This window comes from Strigops habroptila, chromosome 4 (assembly GCF_004027225.2).
Source record: "Strigops habroptila isolate Jane chromosome 4, bStrHab1.2.pri, whole genome shotgun sequence".
Taxonomy (NCBI): Eukaryota; Metazoa; Chordata; class Aves; order Psittaciformes; family Psittacidae; genus Strigops; species Strigops habroptila.
The window spans coordinates 69,787,982-69,804,291 of record NC_046358.1 but is presented as its reverse complement, the minus strand read 5'-3'; the positions used below and the strand labels follow the sequence as shown (position 1 = coordinate 69,804,291).

The 16,310-nt window shown below is 57.3% G+C and overlaps 2 protein-coding genes across 5 annotated transcripts in view; both read left to right on the top strand.

Annotated features, from left to right (window-relative positions):
• The first annotated feature begins 384 nt into the window (after positions 1–384).
• On the top strand, positions 385–7,205 carry DECR2 (2,4-dienoyl-CoA reductase 2). 3 transcript variants are annotated; one of them, XM_030482143.1, is made up of 9 exons: positions 409–727; positions 821–889; positions 1,175–1,226; positions 3,132–3,267; positions 3,589–3,713; positions 4,241–4,334; positions 4,600–4,704; positions 5,248–5,436; positions 6,212–7,205. In XM_030482143.1, the coding sequence occupies exons 1-9, from the start codon at positions 630–632 to the stop codon at positions 6,244–6,246; spliced, it is 903 nt and encodes a 300-aa protein (XP_030338003.1). In that variant the 5' UTR covers positions 409–629; the 3' UTR covers positions 6,247–7,205. The 3 variants fall into 3 exon arrangements, with proteins under 3 accessions (XP_030338005.1, XP_030338003.1, XP_030338004.1); XM_030482144.1 differs by having other exon boundaries at positions 416–727; positions 5,248–5,465; XM_030482145.1 differs by lacking the exon at positions 4,600–4,704 and having other exon boundaries at positions 385–727.
• Positions 7,206–8,618: 1,413 nt separating this feature from the next.
• RAB11FIP3 (RAB11 family interacting protein 3) overlaps positions 8,619–16,310 on the top strand; it is an 80,305-nt gene continuing 72,613 nt past the window's right edge. The window contains exon 1 of one of the 2 annotated variants that reach the window (XM_030482117.1): positions 8,619–9,353. In XM_030482117.1, coding sequence (XP_030337977.1) covers positions 9,021–9,353 — 333 coding nt within the window. In that variant the 5' untranslated portion in view covers positions 8,619–9,020. The remainder of the gene's footprint in view (positions 9,354–16,310) is intronic. The other variant, XM_030482118.1, reaches the window with a different exon arrangement.

Below are 16,310 nucleotides of genomic sequence, written 5' to 3'. Positions count from 1 at the left end.
GAATTGCTATGAATGGCACTGAGTTGGTCCTGGGAAGCTCTGGGATCTCCATGTCTGACATTGGGTTGATTCTCGGAAGCTGTGGGATGCACTGGGCTTTCCCGGGGGCACTGAGAAGCTCTTGGAGGCGCTGGGCTGTCCCTGGCTGTCACTGGGATGCACCGAGCTGTCCCTGGGGAGCACTGGGCTGTCCCGGGCATGCACTGAGATAACCCCAGGGGGCACTGGGGAGCACGGGGAAGCACCGGGATGCACTGGGCTGTCCCGGGGGTAGCACTGGGAAGCACCGGGATGAGCCGGGCTGCCCCTGGAGGGCACTGGAAAGCACCGGGATGCGCTGGGCTGTCCCTGGGGGGCACTGGGAAGCACCGGGATGCGCTGGGCTGTCCCTGGAGCACTGGGATGCAATGCGATGCACCGAGCCTCGTGTGGCCACAAGGGAGCGCTGCGGGACCCAGCTACGGCCCCGAGCTGTTGCCAGGCAACGCCCGCTGACGCCTGCGCATGCGCAGTGCGGCAGGTGGCCCGGCGGAGACTACACCTCCCGGCAGGCTGTGCGGCGCGCGCTGCCCCGCCGCGGTGGGTCAGGGTCCAGGTTCGAGTCCCGGTGCCGGCGGGGATAGCGCATCATGGCGGAGGCCGCGGCGGGCTCCCGTCCGCCGCCGGACGTGGACAGCGATGAGTGCCTCCGCGCGTACGGGCACCTCTTCAGCCCCGACATCCTGGCGTGAGTGCCGGGCCGGGGGGCGCCGCGGGGACGGCCGCCTCGGCCGGGGGCTGGGCCCGGCGCCCCGCTCTGACCGCGCCTTCGTTCCCGCAGGGGCCAGGTCGCGTTCATCACCGGCGGCGGGTCGGGCATTGGCTTCCGCATCGCAGAGATCTTCATGAGGTGCGGCGTGGCCGGGGAAGGCTCGCCCGGGCTCCCTCGGCCTGAGGCGGCCGTGGCGGTGGGGCCGAGGCGGGTGGGTGTGCCGCGGGCGCTGCGGCGCCCGGTTCCCGCTCTGCTGCGCTGGGGCTCCCCCGCTCCGTGAGACTCCGCGGGCTCGGCGGAGCCGCGGTTCCTCCAGGGCCTCGTGCCCCCGCGCACCGGCTGAGCCCCTGGCAGCGCCCGGCCGGCGGTACAAGGTGTCTGAGCCGCCGGCGCTGCGTGGTCTTCACCAGCCCTTCTTCGCAGGCACGGCTGCCGGACCGTCATTGCAAGCCGGAACCTGCAGCGGGTGGTGGAGGTGAGTCTGTGGGACCCACAGTGGGAGGGAGAGCGGGGAATACCCTGGGTAAGGCAACAGGAGAAATGGCCTATGGTGCGGTCCCACCGGCTTGAGCGAGTCCAGAGGAGGCCACGGAGATGCTGCGAGGGCTGGAGCAGCTCTGCTCTGGAGCCAGGCTGAGAGAGTTGGGCTGGTTCAGCCTGGAGAAGAGAAGGCTCCTTAAGGGAAGACCTTAGAGCAGTTCCCAGTGCCTGAAGAGGCTACAAGAAAGCTGGAGAGGGGCTTTGGACAAGGGCCTGTAGGGACAGGCCAAGGGGGAATGGCTTTAACGTGCCAGAGGGGAGACTGAGATGAGCTCTTAGGCAGAAGTTCTTCCCTGTGAGGGTGCTGAGGCGCTGGCACAGGTTGCCCAGAGAAGCTGTGGCTGCCCCATCCCTGGCAGTGTTCAAGGCCAGGTTGGACACAGGGGCTTGGAGCAACCTGCTCTAGTGGAAGGTGTCCCTGCCTGTGGCAGGGGGTTGGAACTGGATGAGCTTTAAGGTCCCTGCAGCCTAAACCAGTCTGGGATTCTGTGATCTCCTGTCTCTAAGTGCCTCAGCAGCAGCAGTGATAGGGTGGGTGCAGGTTTAGGCGAGGTTACACCCACATCTCACAGTAGAGATCAGTTAATTGTGGAACTTGGTACCTTCCCCCACCGGCTTTGGGGGTGTCTGTTCCAGATACCACGTTGCCTTTTTGTTGATGGGACAGAAAGAAGCGAACTGTGGTGAAGGTTTGTCAGCAGGGAAGTGGCAGGGTCCAATCTCAGCTTTTAGTAGGAGAAGTCTCCCTTGCCCAAGGGATCTGTGGGTTGAGGTGGGTATGCTGAGCCACAGAATCTCAGTTCTCTTGCGTTTGGAGGGGAAGATGCAGGTCTGGAACACAGAGCAGGGCAGCAGAGCAGGACAAACATCCACCCCGGTGTGCTTGACCACAGCTGGAGTCTAGCTGGTCACAGTTTCTGCTCCTCACCATGGCTTGTGCTGTGGTCTCAGACTTAAAGCAGCCACGAGAGAGCTTTGTGGTTGCATGTGTGGACCTCACTGCAATAAAACAAAGATCAAACCCAGTGCCTGGGGGTGAGCTGGCATGACCCAGCTGCCTCCCAGACATGTCTTGCTGTCATTCCGCATTCCCTCATGCTCATGTGCCAGAAAACAAGCTGCAAAGCTCAGCAGCTTTTTAGTCCTCAGGGGCTGGAGTTTTTGGAGTACACAGGGACTGCTTGCCTAGGCTCTTGGCGTGCATGTGGGTTAGTTAGTGCTCAAAGCCTCCCACAGAAGGGCCTGACAAGCCCAAGCAGGAACACGGAGGATCACTGGGTGTTGTGTGGGGTTGCTGCTGAGTTCAGGGTCCCCTGTGCTTAATCAGCTGGGGGGAGACATCTTCTTAATGGGCACCTTGGGGTGGTTTGTGGCAGAGGCTGAGCTGCAGAGCTGGCCTGAGCTGCCTATGGGGCAGGCACCCTGGCAACTGCTGCTCTGCCCTTTTGCCTACTGACATATCTTGAGTGTAAAGGTTACTTATGTCTGGCTCGTGCCTCCTTGGGGTCCAACCTTTGCACTCACCCTGCAGAGATGTTGCTTGGGGTGAGCTGTGTCGATGCCAAGTCATGGAGGTATCTGGGCTTAGCGAGTTGTGGCCCCGGGGGCAGCCTGGTGTTTGTTTGGGACATGACTTGCAGGAGCTTTCTCAGCTACCTCAGGGCTTTAGCTGCAGGGTGCTGCTGTGCTGGAGCTGCGTTTGGGCAGGTCTGTCCCCTGCCTGCAGCGTTTGCTGTGTGCTGACTGCGATGTGGCTCCTGCCTGACTTCTTGCTCTGGGTCTAACTCCTGCTGAAGGAGAGAGTCCCTGAAAGGATCTCAAGTCTCTTTCTGTTTTGCAGGCCTCCAAAAAGCTGGTGGCAGCCACAGGGCAGCAATGCCTGCCTCTGTCCATCGATGTCAGGCAGCCCCAGACCATCGCGGCAGCGGTGGATGAGGCGCTGAGAGAGTTCCAGCAGATTGACATCCTCATCAATGGTGAGCTGCTGTAGTGGGCAGGGGGAGATTTGGTTCAGGCTCCCTGTTAGAAAGGGCATTTCCTGCTCCTGGAGCATCTGGGCAGCCCCTGGGAGTTTGTGATACATGGCCATTCGTGCTTGCCCTGCTCCCACTGCACCAGCACCCTCCTGCCCTCAGGCTGGCCATGCTGCTGGGTACCCAGAGCCACAAGCTGTTTATCCCCTTATCGGAGCTGTTTCTACGTGCTCTCCAGTCTACCCAGTGGCACCCACCATCCCTCTTGCAGCAGTGCCCTGACCCTGCCTGGTCCTGACTGTGCCCTGGCTGCTTGTTCTTCAGGTGCTGCAGGAAACTTCCTGTGCCCAGCCAGCGCGCTGTCCTTCAATGCCTTCAAGACGGTAATAGATATCGACACCATCGGCACCTTCAACACCTCCAAAGTCCTCTTTGAGAAGTATTTCCGGGTAAGTGGAACCAGAGCCAGAGGACTCGGTGGAGAGGTTCCTGTAGGCAGGGGGTTAGTGTCAAACAAACCACACTTTGCTCCTGAGAAATTAAAGGAAGCGTGGAGGGCAGAAGGGAGCACCCAAGTACCCAGGGCTGTGCTGCTGTGCTGCTGCCACCCACCCTGCTCAGCCCCAGTCTGTTCCCTCACAGGGACTGGGAATCCTGCCTGCCCCTACCCCTGGAGCTTTAGCTGTTGTGGCACCTTCCTATGCTTGGCCACATACCGGGGAAGAAGCCGTGATCTGCTGCTCCTTTTCCACCTCCTCCACTTTCCCCTGGCCTTTGCTTGTCCCCTACATCTCCCCCCTCTCTGGAAGGTCCCCACTGGGTGCCCCAGCTCAGTCAGACCGGGTGGGCAGTGCTGCCCAGCGATGGATCAGCAGTGCAGAGCTGGCAGTGCCAGCCCAGCTCTTGTCGCGCTGCTTCTCTGTGAGAGCACTTGTGCAGCTCCCAGCCTAACATCACATCTCCTTTCCTTCCTCAGGACCACGGTGGGGTCATTGTCAACATCACGGCAACCCTGAGCTACCGTGGGCAGGCCCTCCAGGTGCATGCTGGTACTGCTAAGGCTGCCATAGGTACCTAAACACTCCTTGCTGGGGCTCTGAGCTGTGTGGGGCCAGTAAGGAAGCCAGTTCTTCCCAAATCTTGGGTGAGAAGATATCCTTGGGAGAGGTGAACATGAATTGGTGTGGCTACTACATGCCTAGTTTTGGGATGAGGCTCTTCTCTTCCCCCAGGACTCTTCTGGGGCCCTTTGCTCTTGGCCGGTCTTCTGCGCCCTCCAAAGTTACTGGAATGGCTCTGCTCTCCTTTCTCAATCCTGTTGTAATCCCTTCCCAGATGCCATGACCCGTCACCTTGCTGTGGAGTGGGGACCCAACAACATCCGAGTGAACAGCCTGGCACCAGGCCCCATTACCGGCACCGAGGGCTACCGGCGGCTGGGTGAGGGCAACCTGGGGCCCCTGTCTCTGCCTCAGTGGTGGCTTCCTGGCATCTGCCTGTGGTGGGACCGTGAGGGTCCACCAGTGCCATGGGGCTGTTGCTGCTGAGCACAGCTGCCCCGTGCCTGCGCTGGTATGTCCCTTATGGGGAGCAGCCTTCCCCATGTCCTCGGTACCTCGCAGAGCACTGATTTTTCTCCGTCAAGCATCAGCTTTTTGAGCTTTGATGCCATGATGTAACATGCTCAGCCCACCAGCTGCCTTGCCTGATGGTTGCAGTCCATCAGTGGAGTGCTGGTTCAGCTCTGGAGGCTGGGAAGGCTCTACAGGGTCCTGTCTTGAGCTCACTTTGCAGTACAAACCCCACTGCTGGGTTTGAGCTCCCCTCATTTAACTCTCTCCTCAGGCCTTTGTCGCTGGGCTGTCCCCAGGGCTGTGCCAGGATCTCACCAGGTTCCTGGGCTCTCAGCAAGCCCCATGCAGTGCCTGGCAGCAGTGGAGGTGGGCCTATGATCCAGGCTGACTTCTCTTCTCATGCTCTTAGGTGGGAAGTCGGCTGAAGAAGCAAGCCACTTTGACATGATACCCCTGCAGCGCGCAGGGAACAAGACGGAGATCGCCCACAGCACACTGTACCTGGCGAGCCCCCTCTCCTCCTACGTGACAGGCACCACCCTGGTTGTGGATGGTGGGAGCTGGCTGACCTCTGCCAACAACTTCCCTGCCTTGCTGGGTATTGCATCATCCTCTGCTAAACTCTAGGTGATGTGCATTTCCCCCTCCATGGGACTAGAGCAGGGCTCCTGTCACAAACCCTGTTGCCCCATGGTATTGGGGTTACAATTGCTATTGCAGTGGGTATGGTGTTACCTTCTGCAGGTGTCCTGGTTGTCCTGCACCAGCGCCAGGCTCTGTCCCTCCTGAGGCACACGCTGTGTTGGGGAAGAGGCAGGTTCTGGGTGTTGGGGTCTGTGGGTAAGGGCAGCCAGCCCAGCTCTCAGCTTGGCAGCACTTGTTCCCAAACCTTCCTCTGCCTTTGGGATGGAGGAATAGGGTCACACCCCGTGGTGTGGTCAGAGCAGGCACAGAGCAACATGGGGAACATCTCTGTGTCCTCATGGACAGTCCCCAGGGATGAGGTGGGAAGGGCAGGAGACCTGTCTGGGTTTTTACTCTGAGCCTGTGGTTGACGTGGTACCTCTTGTTCCTGCTGGAGGATGCTTGTCTGGACATTGCTGTGTGTCCCCTGAAGTGATGGGATGCCCCTTTTTTCTGTGTCCCACTAGCAGGACTGGGCACAGAGAGTCCTGACAGCCTCTGCCTCCCTTTTCCTTCCTTCCTTGCATGAGTTACTGCAGCGTGTTGTGCGTTACTGCCTGTGTCTGCAGAGGTGGGAAGGGAGCTGGTGCTTCCCGGGAGGGGGGTCTCCTTTCTTCCCCTCTCTCCAGGGTGCTGCCCCATGAGCAGGGCAGGACTGTACTGCAAGACAGTACCGTGCTGTTTTGCAGATTTCTGGGCTGCAGGAGCAAACAAAAATCACTGATGGACAGCCTGAGACTGACCGACGGACAGAAACGGGACCAAACGCTGCTGCGCTGGGACACCCAGTGGAGCTGATGGCTGGTGGGGGGTGATGCTGCTGATCCTGCATCAGCTGGGGGGAGGGAGCTGCAGGGGTGCTGGGGGGAGCAAGCCCACCCTTCACCCCCCCGTTTTGTGCCATTGTGTTCCTCTGCGCTGATGTGGCTGAGAGTGCGGGGACAGCACAGGGTGTGCGAGCTGTGCTCCAAGTTGTCCTCCTGACCTTTCCCAAGCCCCAGGCACTGCTGCCTGTGGATTATCCATCCTCTTTGTCTTCTGTCCCCCATCTCAGCCTGAGAGCTGCCCAGCAGCCCCAGCAGCAGCTTCTTTTTGGGACGGGGGTTCAGTTCAGCTCTGGGGCCAGCTTGGCGTGGCGGCAGGAGCTGATGGCTCCGGGAGGGGAAACAAGGGCCAGGCTGGCCCCTGGCAGTGGGCGTCGGGGACGGGGCAGTGGTCCCCAGAGGCTGCCATGGGTGATGGATGCAGGAGCAGAGGTGGTGTGAGGTCACATCCCACCGGAGCTGGCTCTAACTGCTGTGGACCACAGCACTGTATCTCTTGGGAGGCTGAGGTGTCCAGCTGTCTGTCTGGCACCCAGCTGTCTGTCACGCCAGTGTCAGGCTGTCTTCTTCCTCCATAGGGACACTACAGCTGAGGGTCAATCAAGGGCTAGATGAAATCCTGTCCTTCCCAAGGAGGGTGCTGAGCTGCCGAGTGGCTGGAGCTCAGCCCGTGGCTGGTGCCAGCACCTGGGGGGACACACGCCGCTGTGTGCAGTGGCCTCCTGCTGCTGACAGCAGTTTTTAAGCTTATCCTGAATTCCATGAAGCTTTTCCTACTTGATTGCATTTCCTACGTGATTATAGGCTCGACAGGTTTTGCTCCTTCCTCCAGGCCATGAATAAAGAACTTCCACCCTCAGCTGTGATGCCTGTCATTGGTTTGGCTGTGCCGGAGGATGATCCTGAAGGTTTGGCTGCTGGAGGCTTGGGAATACTTGCTTGTGCTCCTTGTCTTGTGAGGCAGCAGCAGCAGGAGCTTTAGGAGTCTTTGGTCAGAGCATCGCTACGGTAGCTCGCTGCTGCATGAGCAAAGCCAGCACGTGTGCCCTGCCACGCTGGCTGATCCTGCTGCTCCAAACTGGGCCCTGAGGGAGGGTGGAAAACCGCTGTTCCTGCCAGCAGAGCCTTGTGTGATCCCAGTGCTCCAGGCCGGAGGTGCTGAGGGACTCGGTGGGAGACCCGCTGACCCCATCAGAGGGGATGGGGATGTAGTACTTGGACTGGGGTCCTTTGCCTGGGTGTCTTCTGGGGTTTGCCTCCAGCCACAGTATCCCTCTTCCCAGGTATCAGGATGAGTATTTTCTCCTGGGGAAGGTACTAGTTTGGTTTTTGTTGGTCCCAGCTGCCCTGCTGCAGTCTTTTCTCTCAGACCTGCATCCCTTGTTCCAGGAGGGTCCGTGTGTGTAGCTGTGTCTTGTTTAACCACACGCAAGCGAGGTGGGGACTGTCTCTGTGTGCAGGAGAAGCTGTGGTCCCTCGGGGAGGCCTTGGCTTTAGCCAGACCCTGGCAGTCCCTCAGGGAGCGCGTGGGGTGCATGGAGACACATTCTGAGCTCCCGGGGTAATATCAGGCTGAGGTGGAGGGAGAGCCCCATGCCTGTGGGGAGTGAGGGGAGGTATCCAGCCCAGGCCGTGCCACTCTGCACGGGGCTCAGCACAAGTGCCACCTCCATACGGTGAACTCCAGCTTCGGGGCCAAACGTGACAGGGCTCCCGGCTTTGGGAAAGCCGTGCTGGGGAGTGGATGCATTGTGGCCCCACCAGGTTGGTCCCGAGGTGTCTGATGGACACGTGTCCACCGTCAGGCGATGGGGTCCTGGGCAGGGTCACTGTGCTCAGGGATGCTCTTCCTCATCACGTTTGCTCCTAACGACGCTCGGTGTGGCCCCCGGGGCCGGTGGCTCGGTGGTCCGGGCGGCGCCGAGCCCAGCGCGGGTGGGCGCGGGTGCAGGAGATCTGCTGGTACGGCCGGTCCCCGCACGGCGCGGTCCGTGCTGGGTGACGCCGGACTGCCCCTAACGGGCTGGGAACGCCAACAGCCACGCGGGTAAAACCGGCGGCCGGGGGGGCGGGGCTCAGGGGGCGGCTGGGGGTCCCGGTGCTCCCCGGCGGTGGGCGGGGGGGGGGGGGGGGGCGGGAGCGGGCTGCACGTGCTGGCGCGCCTCGCGCGAGCCGGGCAGGGAGAAGGGGCGTGGTCTCCCTCTGACGTCAGGGTGGGCGGGGCAGGCACCGGCAGGCGGGTGACGTCACCGCCCCCGGCTGCCGCTGCGGCGGCGGTGCCGGGTTGGATGTGGCAGTTCATTGCGGGCTGACACAGAGCGGCGGCGCGGGCGGCCGGGGCTGCTTTTCGGCGCCGCCGCCTCCTCACTGGGCCGCGGGGAGCAACTGCGTTCCCCGGCACTCGGAGCTGCCGCTCCCGCCGGGCGGAGCGGGGCTGTCCCTGGTGGCGGCGGGGTGGAGCGGGGCTGTCCCCGGTGGCGGTGCGGCGGGCGGGGCCGGCGCCGCCTCGCACAAAGCCTTGCGGCCGGGAGCGGGCGGGGCTACCGGCATCGCCGCCCCGGTACCGGCAGCGCCGCGCCGGGCGGCCGCGATGTGAGCGGGTGATGGCCGCGGGGCATGGCCGCCGGGCAGCGGCGGGGCGGGCGGCGGCGGGCGCTGAGCGCCGCCGGTGAAAATGGAGCCGCATCCGCCGGCGGCCGTGCCCGAGCCCCCGCTCCCTCGGGGGCCGCGGCGGGACGGGCCGAGCCCGGAGCCGGAGCTGGAACCGGAGCTGGGGCTAGAGCTAGAACCGGAGTCGGGCCTCTGGGCACCTGAGGCCGCCGAGCCCGCCCTGGGGCCGCCGCCGTGGTCCCCGCCGGAGCTGGGGGGCTGCCCCGACGAGCCCCCGGCCCGGCCCGAGGAGGAGCCGCGCCTCCGTTCCGTCTTCGACGCTCTGGACCGCGACGGCGACGGCTTCGTGCAGGTGGAGGAGTTCGTTCAGTTCGCTACGGCCTACGGTGCTGAGCAGGTGAGGCCGCGGCACCGGCCCGGACCCGCCCCGGCGCGGGCAGGGCCGCCCCTCGCACCTGCCCACCGCGGGACCGGGTGCTGGGCCTCCGGTTAGTGTAACCCGGCGGAGCCTCCGTGGGGCCGTCGGTGGTCCCGTGCGTGCCCGATGGGCAGCTCGTGTCCACGTCGAGCCTCGGGAGAACCGGTCATGGGCGAGGGCAGTGTCCGTGTCCCGGTGAAGGGCATGTGCGGGCTTCAAGGGATGCGGGAGACACGGAGGGAGCTGGGCAGAACCGATTTTCCAGGTCCCAATCCACTGGGAACAGCATCCCAGCGGTGCCGCTGTGCGCCCGCATCCCCTCTCTTTGTTCTCCATCAGTAGCACATTGAGGTGTGAGCAGCTTCAGCGCCTGAGGGACCAGCAGCGGCATCCCAGGATCTTGGGATCGGCTCCTTCCCCCCGGCGTGGCCTTGCTGTCCCCCACGCTGAGCGTGCGGTGCCTCGCTTATCCCGGGTCTGACCATCCCAAATGTGGGGGGTTTTCCCCTCCTTTCTGCTGCTTTCAGCCACGGTGAGCTTGGGTTTCCTTGCAGCAGATCAGATGTGATGTAATTTGAAGCTGCCTGGTATGACCCAAAATGGAGCGAGCTCCAGCAGCATACCAGGCGATGGAAATGGATTTGTGGATGGTTTGTTGGCCTGTGCTGACGTTGCTACAAGAAAAAATGTTTATTCTTTTAAGGCGTGCAGGTATTGGGAAGTTCCCGTGTGCTCACCCAGGAGATCTGCTTTAATTCTGTAGCTGAGGCTGCTGGGCACGTATTAAAGTGGCATGACAAAGCAAACCACCATGTGTGAAGGAGTGTTTTGGTGGAGGAAGGGCTTTTCATCTCTGTCCTCATGGTGAAAACGCTTCTCAAAGATAAAATAGAGGCATTTCTTGTAGAAAATAGCTCTATAAAGTGCAGATGTAACTTCTTTACCAGATTCCTGCTGGTAAGGGGCACTGTGGATCGCTTACTGCCTCTCTGTGTGGTTAACCAGGTAGCGTCATGGCACGAGGGGGGTGTTACAAGATCATCTCAGCAACGTGCTGCTGCATCTGCTGGGTGGGAGAAGCTTTATTGAGCATAAAGCCTCTGACTTGCATCTTCCTGCTGCGGTCCAGGTGCTCTGTGCTTCCCCCCCTTGCTTTTCCTGGCAGAGAAAGCAGAAGGTTGCGTCTCTCCGCAGATGCTCACGGACCCTGGGTGTGATGGCCAAGGCTTCGGGGCATGGTGGTAGCTGGCCATGGGGGCTCTTCACCTCAGTGTGCCTCTCTCTTGGCGTGGAGAAGCCCAAGTGCATGGGAAGCAGGGTGTCTGAGGAGGGTTTGGGTCACTAAAAGCTGTCTGTTCACATGGACCCCACTTAGAAGCAGCTGTCTGCAGGCTCCTCGCCTTGGCTGTCCCTCTGAAGTGGCTTGTTCCTTCCCACTGAGCACAGCTACCAGTAATGCTGTCCCTGCTGAAATACGTTATGCTTTTTAGATACATTTATCTTCAGCAAGAGACTTGTATAACTAACTACCGGTGTGCAGAACAACCACGTCTCTGTGCAGCAAGTGCTGAACACCCTGGTGAGGGTGATGTGACAATGGCTAAGCCAACAGGTAATGGGCACCTCAGGGAGTGCAGCCAGGTTCCTTTTGCATAGGCTGTCAATGGAGAAGAAGTAATATTTAGGCTTCCTCTGCGTGCAAGAGGAGTTATTAGGAGCCTGCAGCTTAGGAAAGCAAGAGGGCACACTGAGCGTGAAGGAGGAGGGGTTGGTGATGGGCTCTGTGGGCTCCCAGCAGATGTGCAGCGTAATAAAGGGGGGTGTTCTGGAGAAGTTTCTTGACCTATGTTGTGTTAAGCAGATGTAACTTGGGCCAAAAAGAGGTCTTTTGGAAAATGGAAACTCAGCTCGGGTGAAAGTTAAGGGATAGGCATGTCAATAGGTCAGTGAAACAATGGTAAGGTGACTAAAAGGAATCTTCAGGGTGTAATTGAAGGTTTTACTACAGCTGGGACTGGGAAGCTTGAAAGAGAGGTTCCTGGGTTGGATGGCTCAAGGAGGCACTGGGTAGCAATCACCAGGGAGCTGTTAATGAGGAGCAAATTCCAGTCCTCTTACTAGCAAGAGGAGGAGGTACCTGCCTCCTTCCCTTCTCCCTCCTTGCTCCCGGTTTCTGGGTGGGTGCATGGAAGGTATGCATGGGGTGGTGGTGGAGCAGACCTCTAAATTTAAGCAGAGCAAGTCCTCAGCTGATTCATCTGAGGGTTCTGAGAGGGCTGGAGGGCTGAGGAAGACTTGTGTGTGTAACCACATGTACCAGGGAGCTGGAGAGCAGCAAATGTTGTCTTAGCGTTCAGTAAAACACCAGAGGCATTTATGGGCTACTGAGCTCAGCGCTGTCGGATTATTTGGCTGAAACAATTATTAGCTAAATGTCAAAGGAAAGAGACCAGCTGGCGTTTATTCCCTAAAAATGACATGACTGTGAATCCCTTAGGATGGGTTTTTTTCTCTGCATGATGACAATAATGGGTAGAACAACTGGGGGGTTTGGTCTGGATTTTGGGTTGCTTTTTTTTTGCCTAAGTAGCTCGAGTTGTTGAAAGACTGCCTTAAAGAGCTTCATGGCTGTGATATGTATTGGTGGTGCAGTGCTGGTATGGACTAGAAGAGATCAAGGCATGGAAATCTAAAGGCAATTTGTTCTTCTCAGAAGTGATAAAAGTTGATAGGGATTGGGGCTCTCCATAGTTAAAGGTCTATGGGAATGATGATGCCAAGGCCCCAGCAGCCGGGTGACACCCCTAAATAGGGGTGAGCTTGAGCAGGGATGATGCAGCCATGTGGTGGTCCTCCAGCGCTCTGTAATGGGGGGTGTTTGGCAGACACGGGCCATTGTGCTGCTTGGAAAGCTTGGTAGGACCTGTTGTACGCTCCATCTTGTAAACAAGATGCGGGGTAGAAAGGCCTTGAAGGCAACCCGACTTTGGATGCAGAACCACTGGACCACTCAGGAGTAGCATGTGAGGCAGCTTCTAATGGTGTTGTATTGTCATAGAATCATAGAATCCCAGACTGGTTTGGGTTGGAAGGGACCTTAAAGCTCATCCAGTTCCAACCCCCTGCCACAGGCAGGGGCACCTTCCACTAGAGCAGGTTGCTCCAAGCCCCGTCCAGCCTGGCCTGGGATGGGGTGTTTTCCTGTCTCCTTTCCTTCCTCTTTATCACCACACTTCAGCAGGGAAGGGATGCTCCCTTGGACCTCTGTGCATGCTGCAGCAGTGAAGGGGACCCCTCTGGCTGGTACCAAAGCCTGCAGTAAGGTTGGTTTAGGCAGCGAGTTGGGAAGTACTTGACATAACTTTCATGTCACCTCGTAAAGCAAGGAGGGTTGTGTCTCACAGTTCTCTGGGTTATACAGAATCTAAGGCTGTTGTGCAATGATTTTAAAACAGCAAATAGATGGTTTGTCTTGCCTGTTGTACAGTTGCACTGCTTCCATCCTGCTGGTGACAAAGGCCAAGCCTTTTCTCACAAGATTGTTGCTCTAGAAATGCAGGGTTGGGGCAGAGGCGAACCAAGTGTTTGTAAGGCATGAGCAGAGGCTGTCCTGCTGGCAACTTGGGGGTTCCCTCCCTTTTTTTTTGTTCTTCTTTAGATCTAGAAGACAGTTGGGGTGGAAGAGCCTCTTGCACCGCCTGATCTCACTGCCTCTGCTCCATTAAGAGAAGTCCCAGAGTTTGTGTAACCTATGTTCAAACACTCCAAGCTCTACAACATGTCTGTGCTCTCACAGAGATCTTCAGCCTTATTTTTTCTCTTGATGAGCAGGTCAAGCTTCATTTCAACATGGGTTGTTTTGCTTGCTTGAACATTTACATCCTTTCAGTATTTGTCCTTGACTACAAGCCTTCATCCTCAAATTCAGCTTTTAAGTTCTCCTTGCATGATGGTTTCTGCAGCTTTTTATCAGGTTTGTTGTGCTTTTCTCCCACCACCTTTTCAGCCTCTTGTAGTGAGTGAGGTGCCCAGCCTGAGCTGGGTGCTGCAGAAGAACTCACATTTTGGGGGTGTCAGGTATTGCTCCAGAAAGCACCTGCAAAGAGTCCTGAGGTTTAGTTTTAGTTGGACTGGATGATCTTAAAGGTCTTTTCCAACCTAGTGGATTTCATGACTCTAAACTACAGCTTTTTAGTGCCTTCCCCCCTCGGTGAATTCAGGCTTGCTTTTCTTGCTCTCCTCTGATGGATCCCTTGGGAACTGTGCACAGACCCTGGCTCAAATGCTTCTTACCTCCGGTGTTGTCCTCTTGGAGTTGCTGACATTGCATCTGATCTTGGACACCCTCTCTATTCCCCTCAGTCTTCTCCCACTTCCCTGTGAAATCTAATAGTTTGGATCTCTGTCATGAGGAAACCTCAATTCTTGTTTATATTTTTGAGGGCTCTTGCACCCTTTGAGCAGAGGAAATACTGGCTTTGCTTAGAAACAGATTTCTAAAATTATCCTGCATGGATTCGCAGGCTATGTCAATGTGAGTGAAGCTTAAATTGTCTCCAACTGTGTCGCTACTGCTGCTGTACCTTACAGACGTTTTAGCTGCTGCTAAACTTTGGTGTCCACTATTGTCCAGTGCCTGAAAAAGCTACAAGAAACCTGGAGACGGGCTTTGGACAAGGGCCTGTAGGGACAGGCCAAGGGGGAATGGCTTTAACCTGCCAGAGGGGAGGCTGAGATGAGCTCTTAGGCAGAAGCTCTTCCCTGTGAGGGTGCTGAGGCACTGGCACAGGGTGCCCAGAGGAGCTGTGGCTGCCCCATCCCTGGCAGTGTTCAAGGCCAGGTTGGACACAGGGGCTTGGAGCAACCTGCTCTAGTGGAAGGTGTCCCTGCCCATGGCAGGGGGTTGGAACTGGATGAGCTTTAAGGTCCCTTCCAACCCAAACCATTCCATTGGGAGCGGAGCTGGGTTTGCAGCGGAGCGATGCTGTGGGTGTACGAGGTTCGAGCGTGCCTGTGGGGACACACGCGTGTTTTGGAAGAGGAACGAATCTGAAATATTTTGCTTGCTTTGACCCAGGGCCCAGCTTTTCACCACAGGAATTCCCGGTGGAGCTGCTATTCTTTTTGCTGGTTCCTGGCCCGTCCTCATGTTGCAGCGGGGCTGGCTTGGCTGGGCGCAGCCGCAGCTCGGCTGCCTCTGTCCTCCTCCCCCTTGAAAGAGTGGTTTGTTGTCACTAATAACACATCCGTATTCTGCGGGAGCTCGAGGATGGGAGCTTTTCTTTTTTCCCTCTGAGAGGAAAACGCCTCCAAGCCAACATATTCCATGTGGTGTATTTTGGGTGGGGTGGTTGCTTCTCAGTTGAAAATGGAATTTGCAAAGTTTATTCATTTGTAAATATCCCAGAGACCCGATAAAGAGATGATTTCTCTGCTCCCGGGTTTTTCCTTTTCCTGCTAAGTTTTGGCTCTAAGCTTCTTGAAGGCATTCCTTCCCGGAATGGCTGGGAAGGGTTTGGAGCGTCTCATACCACAAACAGATCTTTCCGATGATGTTTGCGGCCGTAATCAGATTGATGGCTTATCCCTCTGGATGCAGCCTGGCAGGACTGTGAATACTCAAAGGCATGGTTTGTCTGCACGGGCTGGGAGGGTAATTTTATCCCAGCTACCAGTTTATTTAAGAAACCTTTTTATTCTTCCTCTCTTTTTCACATTGAGAATACAGCTATTGCTGATGTATTTTAAGTACAGACTTTGGTACAAGTTAGATGTGTTCCTCTGGAATCTGAGATCATTTCTGCAAATAAAGAAACTTTCTCCCCTCCTCGCCTCCCAGGAGAAAGAAAAAGCATCAATTCCACCTTTGTAGAGTTGGCAAACACTGGGGGCAACGGGACAAACCTGGGATTTCCAGGGAAGCAGGCTATGGATGTGGCAGTTCCCAGCTGCAAGGGCAGTTTGTGCTGGGTGAGTGCTGCCAAAGGCTGGGTCAGGAGCTGCAGCAGGGGAAATGGACCCCTCTAAAGGCTTTCCGTGTGTGTGTGGGGGTTAATTATTTATTAAAAATGCTTGCAAAGGCTTTTTCCTGCAATTGGGGGGTTTATGCAATAAAAATGCTTCCAAAGTTTTGCTTAATGTTTGCCACCTGGTGTGGGGCTGCTCTCTGTAAGACAGAGGTGGATTCACAAGAGGTTCTTCCTTCTCAGGAGCAGGAGATATATTCTGACTAATAACAATTGGTTCGGGGTCATCATAATTAGCTAACTGGAATATGATACTGCACCATGACACGGTGATTCAGCTCTTTCAGAGTGATTTTGACCTGGTATTGCTTATAATGAAGGCTCCCAGAGCATTTCAGAGTTGCTTGGATCACGATGGAACTCAATGCAGCCAGTAATTGTTAGTCACTACAACAATTGCCTACAGAATTTCTCTCTGTTTTACTTTGGTGTGCTGCTGGTTGTAAGATGAGGTCCACTCTGAGCCCAGCAGCTTCTTTTCTTTCTTTCTGGCTTTTGATTTTTTTGCAAAACAAATAATTTCCCATTAGCTGCAGGCTCCGGCCCTGCTTGGGCAGGGTGAGCTGCATCGCTGGGCCACTCTTGCCTTCCCATCTCTCTTGGGACAATGGGTTCCCAGCACTGAAAGCCACTGGTACAGTCCCTGTGGGAGCAGTCAGTGGGATGAACAAACCCAGCTCTCAGCCTTTCCTCATAGGGCAGTCTTCCCAGTCCTTGGATCATCAAGCCGGTCACGGACACTCAGGTGAGAGGACAAGAGGCACTCGGTCCCTAATGATGCCCACATCTCTGGGCAAAAGCTGTGATTTTGAGCAGTGTTGGAAAGAGGTGACTCGGGGTGTGCTGAGCACACGGACTGTCAAAGAGGAGAAACTGGGACCTAAAGGGGCTACAAGAAAGCTGGAGAGAG

Excerpts from the sequence above, each read along its gene's own strand:
- DECR2 (XM_030482143.1), top strand. The coding sequence starts at position 630 with ATGGCGGAGGCCGCGGCGGGCTCCCGTCCGCCGCCGGACGTGGACAGC. Across the intron at positions 3,268-3,588 it reads GATTGACATCCTCATCAATG|GTGCTGCAGGAAACTTCCTG; the intron begins GTGAGCTGCTGT and ends CTTGTTCTTCAG. Across the intron at positions 4,335-4,599 it reads TACTGCTAAGGCTGCCATAG|ATGCCATGACCCGTCACCTT; the intron begins GTACCTAAACAC and ends ATCCCTTCCCAG.